This window comes from Centruroides vittatus, unplaced genomic scaffold, assembly GCF_030686945.1.
Source record: "Centruroides vittatus isolate TY-2023 unplaced genomic scaffold, ASM3068694v2 contig_717, whole genome shotgun sequence".
Taxonomy (NCBI): domain Eukaryota; kingdom Metazoa; phylum Arthropoda; class Arachnida; order Scorpiones; family Buthidae; genus Centruroides; species Centruroides vittatus.
This window is the reverse complement of record NW_027122456.1, coordinates 2,065,643-2,087,059: the sequence shown is the minus strand read 5'-3', so window position 1 is coordinate 2,087,059 and position 21,417 is coordinate 2,065,643. Positions and strand designations below refer to the sequence as shown.

The 21,417-nt window shown below is 29.6% G+C and overlaps 1 protein-coding gene across 2 annotated transcripts in view; it reads left to right on the top strand.

Moving 5' to 3' along the window:
• Positions 1-7,469: 7,469 nt before the first annotated feature.
• TfIIA-L (transcription factor IIA L) overlaps positions 7,470-21,417 on the top strand; it is a 60,485-nt gene continuing 46,537 nt past the window's right edge. For both annotated transcript variants that reach the window (XM_067276888.1, XM_067276887.1), the window contains exons 1-2: positions 7,470-7,631; positions 20,320-20,421. In XM_067276888.1, coding sequence (XP_067132989.1) covers positions 7,614-7,631; positions 20,320-20,421 — 120 coding nt within the window. In that variant the 5' untranslated portion in view covers positions 7,470-7,613. The remainder of the gene's footprint in view (positions 7,632-20,319; positions 20,422-21,417) is intronic.

The following is a 21,417-nucleotide window of genomic DNA, read 5'->3' as shown; positions in this document are numbered from 1 at the left end:
TGCGATTCTAAATGCAAATTATATCATCGGAGTAATAGAGAAAGCTGTTTCTTGCGATGTAGTAAGTGCGGAACGAAGACTTCTGCCTTTGAAGGAACATTTAAAAGTAAATTTGGCCACATTTCTTGGGGTTGCATTCTGTCGTTTATATGGCCAAGTAGTAATAAATCGAACGGAGGGAAACGCCAATCGACCAATAAAAGAGCAGCCGAATCGAAAAGAACAGGGAAGAAAAAAGCCGCACCAAGAGAAAAGGAAAGTATCCAAGCTGGCAAAACCGAAAAAAGAATGGATCGGAAAGGGAAAAAAAAGTAGGAAGAAGTAGGCAACCACCATCGAAAAGTGAGTAAAAAAATTCTTTTTTTTTTTTTTTTTTGGTTATTTCGGTTAACGTCCGCGGAGTCTGCAGAGAAATTCAAGATGGCGGCCGGAAACGCGGCCATCTTGAATCGAGGGAAAAATTTTTTCCCCGTCGCAGTCTCCAACGTAGGGAAAAATTTCCCCCGTCGCCATCTTGGATCCTAGGGTAACATTAACCGTTTTTTTTAATCATATTATATAATATAATAATAGATAAGCGCATTTAACAAGAAAAAATTTATTAACGACAATTCTCTACAGAATGAATCACTGTATAACATTCAATTTTGCTTTAGAATAACTGAAGAAGATATCGCAAAAATTACAGGAATATTTGCAAATAAAAAAAAAACAGAAATACAATTGCTAAAAATATAAAAACTTAAACATCGAGATGATGATATGAATGTTTTAAAAAGTAAATGCACTTTTTTAATAGTAATATTTATTTTATTACTTAAAATTTTAACGGTGCTACAACTAAAACATCTAAAGTAAGCATTTTGTAAGCAAATTATATGAATTTTAGCAGATTTTGCTCAATTAATAATCCCATAATCAATCAAATTGAATTATCGTGCTATCGTGCAATAGATTATTTCTAATATATATACAAAAATGTTTTAAATATTGATATTTTTACAAATAATCTTTTTTAGAATATTTATTTATTTTTTCCCTTTATATGAATACAATAACTTTTACATATATCATATGGAGTTTATTTTTTAAAAGGGTTCTTCAAAGATTTGATTCAATGGGGCATTCAGCCAATTCGCGCCAGTACAGGATTAACCAATAGAAAAATAAGACAAATGTCTAGGGCCTGTAATTTGGGGGACCCGACTTCAGTACTTAAAACGAGTTAAAAATTATTTAAGAAATTCAATAAAACGTAAAAACTAAGATCTTTAGCAACGCTTGGTACAGAAAAAGATACTCTCGAACGGCTAAATTGCGAAGATATTATTGATCAATTTTGTGAAATGAAAATCCGAAAACGATAAAATTAAAATTTTTTAGAGGCTGATTAATGACTATAATTGTACACATTTTTATATATTTTTTGTTATACCAGAAACTCTTATTAGACAATTATTATTGTATTAGTGTTTATATTCTTTATTATGAATAAAAATTTTAAGTGACATTATTTAAGATTTGTTTAGAAGCAACTTATTTAAATGGGCTCTAATTAAAATTTTGTCTAGGGTCCGCTAGAGGTTTAATCCCACACTGGGCCGCGCAATCAGTTTCTAAAAATTTTCAGTTTGCCAAGTAGTGCTTGAAGCATTTTCTTTAATAGGTTTATTTGGTCATTTCACAAAAATTGTAAATTAATTAAAAAGATCAATGTTGTAAGAGACTATCTTGTTTACAAAAGACTAACCGCATGTGTCATCCAAACGTAAAAGAACAGTAGTGTGACCTGTATTGAGGACATTATCTATTTTCTATATTTTTATTTATTGTATTTCTTTATTAGCTCGTTAACTTGTTCATTTCGTTAGTGATTACAAGTGTTTTTATTCTCATAATTCTTACTATGCTGTTTTGATATTCAGATGAAAGAAACACCAAGTTTTACCCGAAAACGAAATGTATCCGGAAACATAACGTTCCTGGATACATTTCGTTAACATAAATTACATTAACTACATGAGAAAAATGGCTATTTACTGCCGTCGAAAGCTTATACGGGTTAGGGATCCGGGGGGGGTATAACGAAATTCTGTTACCATTTTTTCAATAAATAAAATAATACATAGAATGATTATTTATTAATAAACGCAGTCTTATTAAAGATTGTAGTTTTGTTAGTAAAAATAACATTAATTTATAATGGCATGAACTATCCTACGTTATTCGCCTTTTTCATAAACTATAGAGGGCGCTGCATTTTTTAAAAATGGCTACTTTATTTGTGTCGCTTGTAACTAGTCAACGTAAAATTAATCATATATTACTGTCCGATATAATGATACATCCTGCTTGTAGCTGTTTTTCGAGAAATTTTATAGGCGAACAATTATTGCTAGCGGGACACATCATTGTATGTGGTATTATCGAAACAAATGAGCGAGATCCTTCTATACATATTTGTGCTCTTTGTGTTAAAAGACATCAACTTTGATATCTGTCCTATCAAGGCCGTATTTACAAGTAAGCATGTAAGCTGTTGCTTATGGCCTCGAGTTCCAAAAAACTCAAAAATTTCTACAAAAAGAAACTCAAATTTTGTAATATTTTTTTTACAAACCAACAAAATATACTTCACTCTTTATTTTGTGTAGTATTTAATTAATATGTTTACACAACAGGCTAGCTCTCTGGTAAACATTAGTTCTAAATTATGCCGCTACGGCGAACAACGCCAACGCGGCAATTGGATTTGTCAGTTTCGGGTCGTAGTTACAAGCTTTTTCATTTGTTTATAGTATTGTCAACGTTGTTGAACGAGTTAACGAGTTACGAGTTCAACAACGGATAATAAAATGGAATGTAGTCTGTGTGGTTTAAAATATATCGTCGGTACAATACTTGTGTTTTCTATTCATCATTATAAATGCTTTGTTCGAAATTATTAGTTAAAAGTGAAAATAAAATAAATTTATAAATAGACACCTTGCTTAAAAATGAATTATTCTATAAAAAATTAATATTATAAGATTATGAAATGGAATTATGAATAAAATAAGACATAGGGGACTTGAAATTTATGATCTATGACAATTATATAGAAATATTAGGCTTAATGTTCGTTTCTGAACCACTCATTCAGAAACGTCATATTTCTGTTTCCATTCCTTAAAATCATTAAATGAATTAAATGTCTGATTATAATTAGATATAGTAATACTCGTATTATATACCCCTCTGAAGTGTAACAATATTTCTTTTTTTATGAAAATCATCTGAACACAAACTACATTTAAATAATTTTATAACTTCATCATTCCTGTTATAGTTCTTTTTATGCTTCCCTTTTATATGTCTGCTTAAACTTTGCTTATACTTGTACTTTAAATTGCATATACCCTGCATTCCATTTTCAACACTGACAAATCGACACCGACAACGAAACACTGACAAATCCAGTTGCTGCAATCGGCGTTGTTCGCCGTAGCGGCATAATTTAGAACTAATGTTTACCATCCTTGTGTCCTTTCTATCGTTCAATGTTTTTCGGAATAGACCTCCTCATAGTCATAAAAGAAGGATTACAAAATGGACAGAACGTTCTAGAAAGAGAAAACAAAGAAAAGACATTGGAAATTAAAATAATTAAAACGTTTAAATTTAAAATAATAAGGCATCTGACTTAATTATTTTAAATTTATCACACATGCTTAACTGTTCTGCCATCCGGCTGTTTAAAAATCATATAATCAATACAATTTTTGTAAATACATTTTTGCACTTAAACAGATGAAACTATATTTTGATACAATAGCTTTAGCCGATGGCCGATTAATATAAATTTAGCTTTGAAGTTGACCAAATTTTTTGAAACTTTAATTATTGTAAGATAGTAAAACATTGTTGTGAATTAAGTTTTTGACGAGAGACAGTCATACATCATACACGTCTCAGTTATTACGAAAAATCATAAGTTTTTTTTATTTTTGGACTTTCTGACTTGTGGGCAATAAGGTTTTTTTTTTCCATACTGAACATGGGTTTGGTCAGGCCGACAATTGAGATGATCAGATGGTGAAAGATTAAACCCGACAAATTCAAGACTGACCTCCCATAAAAATTTCCTGGAGAATTACTTACTCGGATTCGATTTCGGGTGTCGAGAGTGGTAGGTTGACGCTTTAACCGTTTAGGCCCACGATACTCAATCTGCGGCCCGCTGAGCTTTTGTGAGTGGCTCGGATGTGACCCGTAAATAATGCAGTCAAAATATAAATTTTGAAATTTTTGCGGCAAAAAATAGATTCGATTACTTCGCCCACACTGTTAAGTCCCTTTTATCCTTTCTGTAAAAAAAATGTGCTCAAATTTTACGTTGTTAGCATCAACGTATCTGCGTGAAACGTCATACTCAAAAATGAAATATGCAAAGAACATATAGAAATCGGCTTACTGATTCACACCTGGATGCCGTTTTACGAGTAGCATGCAGCAGTTACAAGCCTAATTTAAATAAAATTGTGAAAAAATGTTCGCAATATCAAGTCACACTAAATTTCTAGGGTGAGTGAGAAATTATATGTTTTTCATTATAATCGTTATGTTGAGGCCCGCGTGTAATAACTATCATATGTATGTGGCCCGAGAAAAAAAAAAGGTTGAGTAACACTGGTTTAGGCCACCAGTGTCATCATAGTAGACTCGATCAGCATTGCGAAGAATGGAAAATAATGACTAATTCTTTACCAATGTTTGAATTGGAATTAGTATTTAAAAATCTCTAGGATTCAGATCGAATTCAAACGCCGAATCCTCAAATAATAGATCAATAATTTAACCGTGAGGATAATATTGCAGAGGGTTTTGACTATAATGATAGCATCGATTTTGATTTATTAAGATGGTAAGTTATGATTAAAAAATGATAGAGGATTAATTTATTGATGACTGAATAAAAAAAACTCAGATTTTAGATTCAAAAATTATATATATCTAAAAGAAATATATAGTGTAAAAAATCAGTATCTGATAAATTTACTTTTGTCAAGCAAATTTATCGGTCAGTTTTTAATTAATTATTATGCATTAATTAAACATTAATAAATTTTTTATTAACTGATAATGTGCTTCACAAAAGTTTAGTTAACTCTTACACTAATTATAATTTCTTTATTATGTAAATAACAGAGTTATAATCACGTATATAAATAATTTTTATAATTGAGTTCATTAAATTCGACATATTGATTTTCCAACATACAATGAAATATGTTTTCGAACTTTTTTGAATTTTAATATAATAACCGTATAATAATTAAAGTACCAGGAATTTAAAAAAATTAACGAATTGATTTAAATCAAATCAAAACAATTTTAGGCAGATTACTGGTAGACACGATTAAAATAAATAATTAATTTAAAACAAATTTCAATGAATCCATTATATATCGCGAATGTAAATACTAAATAATGTATGATTTAAGTGAAATAATTAGCGAGGTTGAGGCCGAAGTTTTAAAAGCGAAAACGTGTACGTCGGACGTTCAGTGCCGCTTTCCTGTAAGCTTAGAAGACAATGATGTTTAGAAAATCAGTGGAATCATACTTGACATTCCAAACGCCATTGCCAAACTTCTAGGCTTACAGGAAAGTGGCACTGAACGTCCGACGTACACGTTTTCGCGTATAAAACTTTGGCCTCAACCTCGCTAATATTTATCAAATATTTAAATTGATACACGAAAAATAAGTTATGCTATTCCAATAACTATGAAACTTTATTGTCGAAATATACAACACAATCTTTATTGGGGTATTATAATAGAGAGGTTGAGGCGCAAGTACAAACGTTAAACTTGTACGGCAAGCAGAAGCACACATTTGACGTTTTAAGTCCAAGTAAAAGACCTTGCGGCGCTCGTTCACAACATCACATGACTCAGTGAACGTCGCGCATTGACTCACGGGAAATATGTTGAAAAAATGGCGAATACATTTAACATCGAGGGTTTTTTTTTTTTTTTTTTTTTTTTTTTTTTTTTTTTTTTTTTAACTCTTTCCGCCCTGTGGGCACTAAGAGGGCCTTTTTTAGTAGGCCCATTATGGGTTCGGCCAGGCCCACAATGGGGCGACCGGGTGGTGAGGGACGGGGCCCGACATATCCGAACGGACCACCCCCCCGAAAAATTCCTGGGGATTATTCGACCCGTTCGGATTCGATCCCGGGTCCCCCAGAGCGGTAGACTGCCACCTTTACCGCTCGGCCATCCGGCCGTCTAACATCGAGGGTTACCAGCGAAAGTAAATAAACAAATTAAACTGTTTAAAAGTATTTATAGGATGTTTAATAACATTAAATAATTATTTTTAATTAGCGTCGTGTCTCCTACCGTACGATCGGACGATAGGACTACCTCATACTTTTGTCGAGGGAAGTAGTGGCTTTTTTTTTATTTTTTTTTTATTTTGTTTTAACTCTTTCCGCCCTGTGGGCACTAAGAGGGCCTCTTTTAGTAGGCCCATTATAGGTTCGGCCAGGCCCACAATGGGGCGACCGGGTAGTAGTGGCTTATGTAAATTCGAAAGCAGCTCGGAAAATTAATTTTTAGAAAATTTACAAACGTATTACGCTGTTGATGGTAGAAGATGCCGTGGAAGAATAAACCTACCTTAAGGTAAGCTATTATGAAGACAAATATATGTAAATTCTATAGGCACTTCCCATCACTTACTAAAAAATTGAATAATTAAATAATTTCTGGATTAAAATCGTCTGTTTCTTTACAATATTATTCGTATATGGTTAAATAATTATTATTTTAATAAAATACGCCATAATTTTAACCACTAACACAAAAAAATGAAGTTTAAGCCGATCGTCTACTCGCCGTTCTAGACGTAGCAAACGCCATTATCGACCGTATAGAATTGCCAGATGGCAGCGCTCGCCCGTCCGCTGTTCACGTTTTGGGCCGAATATGTGCGCCTCAACCTCCCTAATAATAGCGAGGTTGAGGCCGAAGTTTTAAACGCGAAAACGTGTACGTCGGACGTTCGGCGCCGCTTTCCTGTAAGCCTAGAAGTTTGACAATAGCGTTTGGAATGTCGAGCATGATTCCACTGACTTTCCGAACATCATTGTCAAACTTCTAGGCTTACAGGAAAGCGGCGCCGAACGTCCGACGTACACGTTTTTGCATTTAAAACTTCGGCCTCAACCTCGCTAATAAATATTTAATTTATACGTGTAAAACAGTTAACATAGCAAATTGCCAGTTTGTAACTCATTTTTTATTAAATGAGTTACAGTGCTTAATTTTATTATTAAGCATGCAATTAACCAGTTTTTAGAAATAAGAATTATAATTTATTGATTTTAGATTACTGTATTTCGATAAGATTATAGTGTAATTTCAAAATTTGATGATTATCAGTTACGAGAATCTTTTACACGAGGGAGCGCTTTACAATTTTTATGACGTCAACAACCGTAGTGAAGCGAAGGACGTTCTTCCACAGTTGCTATATAAAGGCAGAAAGTCGATCGCCGTTAGCTGTGGCCTCGTGTAAGCCGATTGTTAGAGAAAAAGTTACTTATTTTGAGTGTTATATAAATGGCCGCATCGAGCGTGGTAAGTGAATAAATAAGTCGAAACCAAAGAGAAAAAAACATATTCTAAAATACGTTTAATTAAAGATGGCGCGACAGTGACCTTTGACATGGAAATAATGAAATTGATATTTTTTTTCAACAAATAAAATAAATAACTTTCGTACAGTGAAAAATACCAATCTCTTCAGGATATTTCATTTTTAAAATTAATCATTTCAATTTCATTTTATCCATTGAAATTAATAGGTATTTACAAGCACATATGTTTTGTGAACAATGAAATACGTCGGAATTAATTTTTGCAACTTCGGTGATATATCTGACAACTTCAAATATGTTTCATGTCAAATAATACTTTCCACGCTTGTTTATTATCTATTATAAAATTATTAATGAATTCTGTCAGTAATGTCATCATAATGATAATTCAGTTTTGAAATTTTTAAATTGGAAATGAAATTTGATCAGACAAAACTCTTTTTTAATATTCTCCAAAATTGTTTAATGAATGAGCAAACAGTTAATTTATTTGAATAATAATTTACATTTGTCTATTTGATTAAATTATTCTTTTACTTGCTATATTTGTATTGAAATTACTTATGAATTTATTTGATTTGTTTTTATTGGTGTTAACATATTTGCTTTCCTTTGTTGGATTACTTATGTTCATTTAAACATTGATAACCAAAGTGGTGATAAAATTCTATTTCGTGCTTGTTTTTTTACATTGTCTTCCATTAAAAGTGATACTATATCCATTATAAGATTGTCTTCACCTCTGTTAGAACAAAATCGGATAGGCTGACTGTAACATTTACAATTTAACTGGGGACACATTTTGGAATTGGAAAAGGAGGTCTAAAACTGATTTGAACTTTGGCTATTTTTTTTACATTTCTTTATTTATTGGCCTATAAATCGGTGATTTTATATTGCTGTATTAATAAAACTGCTCTATTCAAGGATCAATTCTAGAATCGGTATACCCTAGAATCAAATACTAAAAATTGGAGATGTCTGCTCAACGTAAATAAGATTGAAACATTAGCCTGGCCGACCAAAAACCTGATGATCGTTCGGCATGGGTGAAAATGACTGCATTTAGTAGAGTCAACAGTTGAAACTGATCAAATGTGTTTTGGTCGGTAACTGTTACATAGTTACATGTGTTGAATGATGAGTGATGTATGCCTTGGAGCAGGAAGCAGCCATCATTGGTCAGTTGCAGCTAGCGATAAGTAGCGTAAATGAAAGACGCTTACAAATGTTACGTCAAAACATCAAACATGTTCGAAAACAGCACTACTGTAGAGGGCATTTAGTAGAGAAATACTCAACAGCTCCAAAACTGTTGAGTATGCTGAATGCGGCCAATGTTTGCTTTTGTAGTTTCTTGCTGGATGTTGGTTTTGTGTGTAGTGATTATTTCAAACTTTGGATATATATATACTCTTTGTATATATATAATAAATGTGTTATGTTTAAAGAGAATTTTTTATTAAAAATTATAATAACTAAATATGGAATCTTTTGTAACATATAATACACAGTTGTGCTATATCGATTGTTACAAATAATTACCACTTGAAATTAAAAATACACACTTAATGATTTATAAAATGTAAATAGTACTCATTTTTTTTTGTTAGAGATAAATTATCAAACATTTTCTTTTTTCTACACTTAATAAATCTATAATTGATTGATAATTATGAAAAACATTTGATATGATTTCTACATGTTTCAACTGTTATAATAGATCATTGTATATAATTTATTGAATAATTTTGATTACTTGAAATTTGATATTATAAGTTATTAAAAAGGAATAATATAATCAAAACTAGTATATAAATAAATTGTATCAAAAATGTAACCACTTTTTTTCAAAGACCAAAAGAAACAATGTTGGCCCTGAATGAATTTTGATTTGAATTTTTTTTTGATAAGATGCTGAATACTTAAAGAAGTAAATTGCAAGATATATTTATTTTGTAAATAATTAAATTTTTATTAATCATTATTGAACAATGAAAGTGAAAATATGCTGTGTACAACTTTGTCTGATTCTTAATAATTTACTTTTAAATCTATAATAAAATTTGTTAGAATAAATTTAGAGAAAAAATATTTCTTACAAGACTATACATATACATGAGTCCATATCCTTCAGTCCCTTCACATGCTTTTGTAGAGGTGTTAACAAGTCTACAGCAGAACTGACCTTTTATTTGAGGCTACTGTCCTCCAACAAATGTAAAAAAGTTACGGTCCTCTAGCAGTAGCACACACAATTCTTAAAAAATAATAATATGGATATGGACTCATGTATATGTATAGTCTTGTAAGAAGTGTATTTTTTCTCTAAATGTGAATTCGTCCCAGAAATTTTTTATAATTGTTAGAATAAAGTTTGGATTATTTGTAAAAAAGAATAAATGAGTATAATGTAGTTATAATTGATGATAAAATAAAGTAAAACTGCTTTAGGTAGCCCAACTATTTATTCACTAAAAAATGTTTTCAGTCTGTCTTAGATCAATTTCAGTTTATATCTGTATTTATAAACTGAAGCTGGTAAATGATAAGATTTCTGAAATTTGAAGATAATTTAGTTGTAAAAATGCATTAAAATTATAGGACTACATGTTTTAAGTAATGTGGTTTCATGACTTTATATAATTTTATAGTTGTTTAAACATGAATAATTAATAATACTATATTTTCTAAGTAGATAGTTTTGAAATACATTCATAAGAATAGGTTTTACAAAGTTAATTTTTCTTCATTGTTTCACTAAGAGATTTAAAATTTTTTCAAATGAAGTGCAGTTTCTGAAATTATTTTTATATTCACTATGATTTTTTTTTAATTTTAAAATATGATTATTTTATGCAACTTCTTGTCAGGTTTATTTAGTGAAATAAATGAAATATTTAATTGGCAGATTTGTGCTCCAATCTTACTGAAATAAATAATGTAATAGAGAAATATTTTGAAATGTACTTTTTTAGGAAATTATTAAACAAGAATATTTTATATATGATATTCAGTCTTTCAGAAATTTAAGTGTTAAGATAAACATTTAAAAGGTTAAATTATACTTATTAATATAAGAAAATTAAATTTTGTAATAGTTTGCTACTAGAATACTGGAATTTATATAGTTAATAGATGTTATAAAAAAAATTAAAACTATGCTTTTGTAATAAATTATTTTCAGTACAGGGTATTTCAAAATGAATTTATCAAAAAGGAAAATTAAATGTTATTATATTTGAAATAAATAACAGATTTAAAGAAATATAAATTCTATTTAGACTTTATCTAGTTACGGTAGATTGTTATGTTTTTTTTTAATACTCAACAACACTACTTGTTAAGGAAACCAAATACAAAAAATTTTTATTTTAGAAATGTTTTTAACTTTTAATCAAGTCGTCTTCAGCATTAAATGTCATAAGCTCTAAGAACTATATATATAGAACATAAATTTAAAATGAAAGGAACAAACACAATTAAATTTAAATACAGTATGTATGTATGTATGTTGTATGTAGTACAGTATGTATAATATATGTATATGAATAAAATTAAACCAGAGTAATTACTCTATTAACTTAGCAATGAGTCTTGTGACATCTATATTATTTTGAACTGGCTCTAGCTATCATTAAGGACTATTGCATCTTTACTGTTAATTAAAATATACTGAAAATCTCTACTGAAATACAAATTTTTTGTATTTAGTTTCCTTAACAAGCAGTTTTGTAAGTATTTATAGTTAAGGTGCCAAATATATTTTTTTTTCCTTTCAACTTTTGTATGTTATCTATCATTCACAATGGTCAATCAAATCAAATCCACAAGAAGCATTGCATTTCTATTATAACATCATCACCACAACAATGTGATGCTTAATATCTTTATTTTCCTTGATTTGATAATGTAGAAGTAATAGAGGAACCTGTTGAAATTGATTGATTTTATTCAATTAAAATACATTGAGCTCATTTCCATTCAGAAGTTCACTCATCTTACTTGTGTGCAGAAATTCTATTGTGTATCTTGTGCTCATTTTGATCATTGCTGTCTAAGCTTAAATATGTTTTCTCTTCTCCATACAGGGTAGCAAAAATTGTATCACTTATGTTTGCACAGTGCAAATTCTTTGGACACAAAATGACCCGACACCTCATTACATCAAGCAATAGTGAATTGTCTGAGCTAAAAATTTCTTCTATGAGATCACCTTGACACAGCATTTGTTGTATACCTGTGAATAAGCCTTCAATCATGGCTGCTCTTGTTCTTTCTGGTCAACCTCTGCCATTGTTCTGTAACATCATGCAAAGGCATTCACCTCAGCAATCGTATTATGCAGCATCATCATTAGCTCTGGATTGCAAGTCTCATTTCTAGACATTCTGATATCTGTTGCTTTTACAATGTCTAATGTTGCTTTTCAACTGTTTTTACAATCAAGCCAGTGATTTAGCAGAGTTAGAAAGAAAAAAAGCTATGCAAAACAAACCAAAATAAGTGACTTTTTATAAACAAACTAATAAATTTTCTGCGAATTTTATTCTTTGTTTAATATTAATTTTACTATTATGTATTTTTTACTTTGAAATATAAATAAATAAATAAATATATATATATATATATATATACACAGGGTGGGCCAGCGAAAACGAAACGGCAGAGTGTTCGTGTTCGTCCAAGCAAAGCGCTCGGACAGGTCGATTTTACTCTCGAGGGGACATCTTTTGCAATAAAGTTTTTGTGATTCTGAATATTAACTAAACAAACATTTTTTTTCGAAATAAATGTTTGTTTAGTTAATACAAAATAAATGAGTTTTTAAAATTTTTTGTTGTCTGTTGTATTCAGAATCGCAAAAACTTTATTGCAAAAGATGTCCCCTCGAGAGTAAAATCGACCTGTCCGAGCGCTTTGCTTGGACGAATACGAACACTCTGCCGTTTCGTTTTCGCTGGCCCACCCTGTATATACATACATACATATACAAACAAAAACCAGCTGGTTATAATACAAATAATAACATGAAAATTTAGCCATATAACTATATATATAGTTATATGAGCATTCTGCAATAGGTTTTGTTTGTTATAAATTGTAATATTAGATTTTTTCCTGAGGAGAGTCAATAAAGTACACCGAAAATGTTAGAGGTTTAAGTAAAAAGACTGCATCTTAAAGGGTTTTTGTTGTTTTATGTTGTTAATTACATTGTTTTAGTTTTTGTTATTGCCATTTAGTAAAACTGGCAATTTCTTTACAAAAATTTATTGGTGAGCAAAATTTTTCAGTTTTTTTTTCTCATTGTTCAGTTTGTGTTAAAAAAAATAGCTATTTTACCAAATGATTGATGGGTTTATTTTTTCCGCCATCATTTTTGAGGGGTTACAGCTTGTTTATTGGGCTACAATTTTCAAATTACAGACCTATACATTCTCATTGTTGTCTGTCATTTGTTATTCTCGAAAATGGAATTAGATAAATGAAAATTGAGACCAGATATGGAAAACTTGGAGGTCAGAGGTCTTGATTAACTTGAACTTCCAGTTTGAACCAAAAGTCATAATTTTTTAAAATTAAAATATGATTTAAAATTGCAGCCTGTCATTGTGATGTCACAATAATATACATTCAACTTCTAATAGGTGTTTTTTGATTACCAGAATTAAACAGTATTTTTCTTTCTTGAAAGTGCAATGTCTAATATTTTGAGATCATGTTTTTCCATTATTAATAGATAAATTAATTGACTTATGCCACAAATACTTCCATATATTAAACATTCTTTTGAGTGCAACATAGTAACAAAATAATATGAATAATTGGAAATGAAACAACAATCTTATTTGTTTGAAATATGAAAAATTTCTTTCAGAAATACAGATAACACTGAAATTGAATTGATCAGATCTGATAATTGTCTGTGTCTGAGAATGAAGCTTATTCCTTAAAAAATATATACTGTGTTTCTAAAAGTTTATTAGTACTATAATAGAAAATTTTTACCACCATACCATGGTTGACTCTTCTATAAAATATTTATTCCCAAGGAGTGGCAAAAATTGAAGACATTTGTTTCTTCAATTATTTTTGTGAATTTTTAAAGAAACTTTTTAGTTTCAGTAAAAAATTTTGGACTAAAAATACTGATACAGTAAGCTAGTGGTTTTTAACATAACTAGATTTGTCATTATGCTAATCCTGAATCATCATTATTATTAATAGTTATTGTTTCCTTAGGCATCATTTATTTTTAACATTAATTTAATAATTTTAAATTTAAAAAGTAATAATATTTTTCAAATAAAATGATTATTTACAGATTATTCTAGTTATTGGAGAATTAATTGTAATTTGATGATTAATCAGTGTAGGAGCTTAGTAGTACAATTAACAATTAGCAAATAATTAATTGGTACATCTTTAATGTAAAATATGATTATTATTATTATATTAATAATAATTATGCATTGATTATCAGTATAATTTGATTATTGGCAAAATTTTTATAACTGTATAGAGTAGGAAATTGAGTTTAACTTAAGCATTTTTTGTAGAAGTAAATATATAAGAAGTATATACTTAAAAGTAGGTAATATGAAGATTAAAACAAATTAAATAAAAGTTGAAGACAAGTTTTTTTAAACTGTATTGTGTTCATGTTCATTTTGTTACTGATGTAAAAGAATATTGTAGAAGACATAAATTTGTGTTAGTATTTACATTTTTTATACATACATAAATACACACACACACACACACACACACACACAGGTATCCTTCATACAACCTGGCACTTCTACAACACGGTTTGAGAATTTGGGAAATCCTCCATACAAAATTTCAAATTCTTAAGTGTGAACTCCTTTATTCAATATCTTTTCATTCAAGTAAGCATGCATGTTTTCTTAAATTTGCCCATATTTTAGAGTATTGAAATTTTCAATTTGTTCTGTGCCTTTTGTCAGGTTTAATAAAAACTAATAGTGCAATTTTTTTTCTTTCTTGTCCTAGCTTTTCTATCAATGGGTGTTGTTGCTTTCAGATTTTAGTTTTTAAGACTGTCATTGTGTCACTTGTTTTTATAGTTTAATCTTCATATTTAGTAAAGGCTATTTAAAGATTTTTAGGTAAGTGTTGTTAATTTTTTTTTAACAATAGGTAAGTAATTATTTGTATGATTGTTTGATGAATGAAATACAGCAGTATCTCATGTTCTAACACACTAACTATTCCCAACTTGAAAACTTTGGTATTCCAACACAAATTCTGGAAAAAAACATTTGGTGCTTGACTGAACAAATGTGACCTGCTAGAACAAATTTTTGATTAATAACATATTTTTATGGTAAAAATAAAAAAATGAAGACATTGCTGATATTTCTGATTAAGATCAACAATAAAGCTCAAATGACAATACTTTGTAAAAAGAAAATGCCCTCATTTAAGTAAATGCATATATAAATGCATAATACAGTATTTTATTGCAAATGCTAGTTAATTATTGATTACTTTAATAAACATTATTAAAATATTAAAATTTATAAATTAAAATTATATATAAATTATTATATTAAAATTTCTTGAGAAGTCAGATTGCAAAATAACTTTGTCCCTATACTACTGTAATGTAATTAATAAGCATATTTCTCTTAGTAATGAAAAATAATAGTATACTTTTGTTAACTTTTGAAATTTAACTATCTGTTTTGTATTAGTCCTTTGTTTTGTATAGCATGGATTTGCATGACACTGCAGTTTTTTGGAAGTAACTACCATGTTATACAAGAGATACCTGTATATATGTTTCTTTGAGGTTGTGTTTACGGTCTTGAAAATATTTAGAAGTTCTATATCAGTTAGCTGTAATAAAACAGTATCTTATATTTCTCAATTTTAATTTTTTCATACACATACACAGAATACACACAGTGTTTTTATTTATTAAGTATAGGAATAATATTTTTATATTAGTTGCTATTAAAAATATTTCTTTTACTGAGATATGAGATTTAGCCATCTGATATTAAACATTGAAGTTTCTAATCAATTTACTGTTATTCAGAAGATCTATATTTAATTTCTTAATTCTTTTGTAAATTATTTTATTAAATAATTATTAATTCAAATTTTCCAATACTAATAATAATACAGGGTGGGAAAGAAAGTCACTTAACAACCCTGCTACAGAATATAGAATGTACTGTACCTAAAGAATGTGTATATTGAGCACATCATGTAATGTGCTTAATTCTATAAGCATTCAAGGTAGGTCAATAAAATCTTTCAGCAATCAATTCATTGTGAAATTCTGACCCTAAATGATGTGTCATATGACCCCCTTTCCATTTTCAATTTTGGAATTGCATTCAAGATGGCAGCCATGTGTGTAAGGCTACATCCTGTGTGGCAGCGTCTAGTGACCGTGGGCAGAAAGAATCTTTGTAGGCGCATCCAACTTGCGAGCGACTCCTGTCCAGAGTAGACGTGTGTTGTTTACAAGATGGTGGCGAGAAGACAGTCAAATGCTACTACGGAAAAATACAACAAACATTAAAACTGTAAATTTGACAGGTAATTGTTATCACTAACTAGATACACAACAAATATAAAGAATCTTCACAGAATAATAAGTTAAAAAAAGTTTTATTTTTAAAACGTTACATTTATACAAAATCAGAAATTATTAAATTACATAAAAGATTATTAATTAAAGTACTGTACATACAACGTATATAGACAATTTATTTATCATTCTGTTTTCATTCATCTATAAAATCAGCCATTTTCTTCTTTGGAACTGTGAGCAGTGGAAGTGACAATCAAACTGGCTTGGTAGTTGCTTCCTGCACGCACATGTAGAAGTGTCGTCTGGTGGTCACTACATGCTAAATGCACTTACTCCAGACGTGCACATTTGCTTGAACCAGTTTGTCCGCTCCACTTGGAAGCACGCCACGCAGATGCCACGTAGGATGTAGCCTAACACACAATGTGTTTCTGCCTTGGACTAGTGTGTTCTTGACATGATCAAATTAACTTGGGTACATTATTTATTCTGTAGCAGGGGCAATAATTGACTTTCTTTCCCACCCTGTACTATCATATTTTCAATAAAATAAAATTATTTATTGAAGTATAATTACTGTAATTTTGTGTGGATAACCCACAGTGTTGTATTCCCAGCAGAAAATTGGTAGAATGGAAATAAAATCATCACACCAATCATTTCATCATATAACCTGTATCACTATATCCTGCACTTCTGCAACAATTGTTGAAAACATGTTATGTACAAATATGCAGTTTGAAGATATCATTTCAAACATTAAAACTTTAACACATGTAAACATAAACATTAAAAAGTGAAATTCTGTTACATTTCATTGTAGATGTAATCATAAAATAAGTGAAGCAAAAAAACATGTTGGGTGAAACCTCCTATGTCTCAAGACAAAAGTCTTCAAACAAATCCAAATCCATTTGAAAGTTGACTGAAGTTTCTATTATGTAAATTCCCATCTTTTATATTCTTCAATCTCTGTATTATTCCTTATTAAAAAAATGGGAAATTAAAGGTCATCTAAAATATTTTGGATTGTGAACTATTGAATCTTTGAATTTTTGATTTGTTTGAAGACTTTTGTCAAGAAATATATTGTAAATTGCATTATCAATAAATTATAATAATCCATTTGTATTTTAAAATGTTAATATACCCTGAAGATGAATACTGTCTTTGTGAATGAAATACTGTATTTATACATGTATAGACCAAACATTTTTACTCTATATTTTTTTACTAAAATTAGGGTGTGGCCTATACTGGAGATAATGAATCTATTTAAAGCAATTTAAAATTAGGTAGGTGTCAGGAAGCTGATGCACCATTGAAGTTTGATGCCAAATCGCAAGCTTGTGTTGTCCCATGAAATGTTTTGCCTTTTTATAATTGACGAGATTATGTCTTGTCTCTAAAATCTTGCTGCTGTCAATGGCCACATACCTTAGAGCAGGGATTCTTAAACTATGGGTCGTGACCCCATTTGGGGTCGCTTAGCGAAATCTTGGGGTCACTAGATTTTAATGCAAAATATTGAAAATAATTTGTGAGAGTTTGAAAATGGCATGCTTTGTGTCGTAGGTTTCGTGAGTTGCACTTTGTGTCACTTCTGGTGCAGCGAGACGACGATTCAGCAACACTGATTGTAGTGTGAACTAGTGTAATGTTGTTACTTTTCAGTGTATTCAGTTGTCTCTGTTCCATTGTAACACAAGAGTGAACTGTGGTAGTACACCATTATTGTTTTTGCAAATTTGTATATATCTTCAATATATATGTATATTTTCATTGTATTTCATATGTATATTGCAAAATATTTATATATTTTTATTTTATTTTATTTTTTTATTTTTTGGGTTGCAAAAAAAATCACAATCATAAGTGGGGTCGTGAATAAAAAAAGTTTAAGAAGCCCTGCCTTAGAGGTATGAAGAGGTATGAAGGAAGACATGTCCAGAGTTGCAATTTGGCACAGAGTATTTGGTGCCCAAATCATGCGCACATAAAATAAACCAGACTTGTAGGTAGTCAGGTAACCGAGAACCAGGTCAGAAGAAAATACAAAATGCCAAGACTGTTTCTACAAACAGACGTGAGTGCGAGATTTGCACATGCATTGCTCGCACTCTGCGTGACATAGTCTCGTCCCAAAAGTGTCTGCTGTTTTTCTTGTTTCCTTTAAATTCACTTTTGAGAATTTTCATATTTTTGACAATCCTTTGGTCTTTGAACTGAATTATTTTAACAGACACAGAAAATCCATTTGTCTGAATTTCAGGGATGTATCTCAATAGATTTGCTGCTAGGTTGGGGTATTTTGCTGTCTTTGCTCAAAAGACAGCAAAATACCCCATGATTGTCGATTTTGTGATGTTTTCACAGGAATTTCCTTTGAATTCATCATCATACATTGTTTCATCTATGTCAAACTTTCTTTTTGCTTCTCAATTTCCATTTTCTTGTGCATAATGCATTACTGGCAATTTAAACTTTGCTGTGTAACTCATTCTCAATCGATTCATGTTTAATGTGCACTGAACAGGCACTCAGCAATAAACATTAGCTATCACTTCATCCCTTGGAATTTGTGGTGTTGCCATTTTTCTGTATACTTGCATGCATCTGTACTCTTGAATTTTGAGATCTTTATTCTTTTCCAACTATAGTCAAACCTGTTTTTATGTGGTCTTTTTTTGTGCGATTTTTTATTTGTGCGATTTTTTTAATGCAAATTTTTAATTTGTGCGGTATAGTTGGCGACTAGTCTCGTGCGATTCGTCATGTCTCTCACGTTGACTTATTATAGCATAAATGAACTTATTATAGTAATATTATTGCATGAATATGCAAAAAATGAAATAATTTATTTTTTAAGTCAACAAAAACAGCACCTGGACAAAAATATGTAAAACAGACGATAGACGAGACGATGCAGTCAAGTGCTGACATCTGTTGTCAATAAATTCTATTTCGTACGGTTTTGAGTTATTTTCTATGTGAGACTTTTTTATGTGGTCCCTATTGACTGCATAAAAAAATTTTTTTAATTCTGTTGTGAAAACTATTTTTTATAGTCACTAGTGAAGTTTCGTGCAATTTTTTTTTTCTTTTCTTTTTTATGCGTTTTTTTTTTTTTTTTATGCAGTCCCTATCCACCACATAAAAACAGGTTTGACTGTATATCATATCATCTAACAGGGTGTTGCCTATGCAAGCATAAGTAAGATACAGTAGAGAGTCGTAAATCCGAATCAATTGGGGACTGGGGTTGTTCGGATTAGTGATTTGTTCGGATAACTGATTATGTACGAAAAAATATATTAACCTGTCCGATGTTCAAATTTTTCTCCGTTGTGTGTCGCTTTATGTTGAATTTTCGTCGATTTTAAGCCTAATGAAAATTTTTATTATAATAATCGAGGCTATTGTACTGTTAAAAATTATTTCTGCATTTTGTACAAACAAAATAAATATATTGAAGAATATAAAAACATGAAAATTATACTTTAGAAGTAAATCTAGTATCAAAAACGTTCGATTTGGCACGACACAGTCCGACTGAAAATCGTTCGGATAACTGACAATTCGGATTACCGGGGTTCGGATTAACGACACTCTACTGTATTAGGAATAAGAATAAAAATTATTTATTTTTAAACAAACCAATAACTATGAGTTAAGTTGAATAAACTTATAACAACTAATAATGATGACAATGAGAGAAATTTTATTTTTGTCTTTTTTTTTCTATTTATGACAGCTTAATTTTTTTTAGTTTAGTTTAAATATATATTTTAAATATAGATGATATTTGACTATTATGTTAAACTTGATAACTATATAAAAGACATTTTTTAATTTTATAAATTTATTTTATTGTTATTTTTATTTTATACTAATTGTAGTTAAGTATGAATTTGTAATTTTTTTTTTAAAAACAAAAACAGAATAAATAAGCTTATTGTTTAGTTTTTTGAAAAATTTAAAGTATTTTCTTAAAAATGAAGATTATAGATTAAAAATAATTTGTGATATTTTATCAAATTAAAAAATTAAAATTGTGGTAATTTATTTTTTTAAACTTGAAATTTTTTTTTAGCCAAAATTATATAATTCTGTTATTGAAGATGTTATTAGTAATGTTCGAGAGGCTTTCTTAGATGATGGAGTTGATGAACAGATTATTTTGGAATTGAAACAGGTATGTACCATGTACTTATATATATATATATATATATATTAATTATTTGATCAAAGCATTTCAATAATTGAAAGTTATTTCTAAGTTTAATTAAATTTTTAATAAAATGAACTAAAATACTTTCAGAGATTATAAATTCTATCATTGAATGAATATTTAAAAAATTTTGTTCTGATTCAAAGTCATTCCATTGTAATTGTTTGTTTTTAAAGTTAAAAGCAAATATATAATATTATGTTTTATAAAAAAATCTGTAAAAATATTTACAAACTTTGATTCAATGTTTTTTTTATAACTTTTATAAAAAGTTAATATTGCTGAGTCATAATCTTAAACAATCTGCTTTGATTATTACTGTCTAAATATCACATTATTTATCATTATCTAACTGAATAATAATATGCATGTTGTGAATAAATTTGATATTTTACATGGACTAAATTAAAATACACAATTTGTCTAAAAAGATACCAAACTTTTGCTCTAGTAAGAAAAAACTACAAGAAATATTTTTATAAATGTTTATTTATTCAAAATAAGATTCCTCTGCAGCAATACAACATTCAAAATGAGTAATGAGCATTTCATAGGATTTTTTCAGCTCCTGTTTTGTACTAGTCCAGTACTGCGGTCACATCGGTTTCAATCTCTGGAATGTCCTTGTAATGAGTCCTTTTCATTGGAATTTTAAGTTTTGGAAACAAAGTAGTCACAGGGAGCCAGATCGGGAGAATAGGGTGGACAGTCTAGGGTTACAGTATCTTTTTGAGCCAAAAATTGATGAACAGTGATGCTCTTGTGCAAGGGTGCATTGTTGTACAGCAATTCCAGCTTTCTTGAGCATGATACTCCAGCCGTATGCATACAATTTGGTTTCAAAGACATTCCAAAATACCCAAATAATATTCTCCAGTAACATTCTGGCCATTTGGGACAAATTCTTTGTGCACGATCAATACCTTTGGAATCATAAAAATAGATGAGCATGGTCTTGGC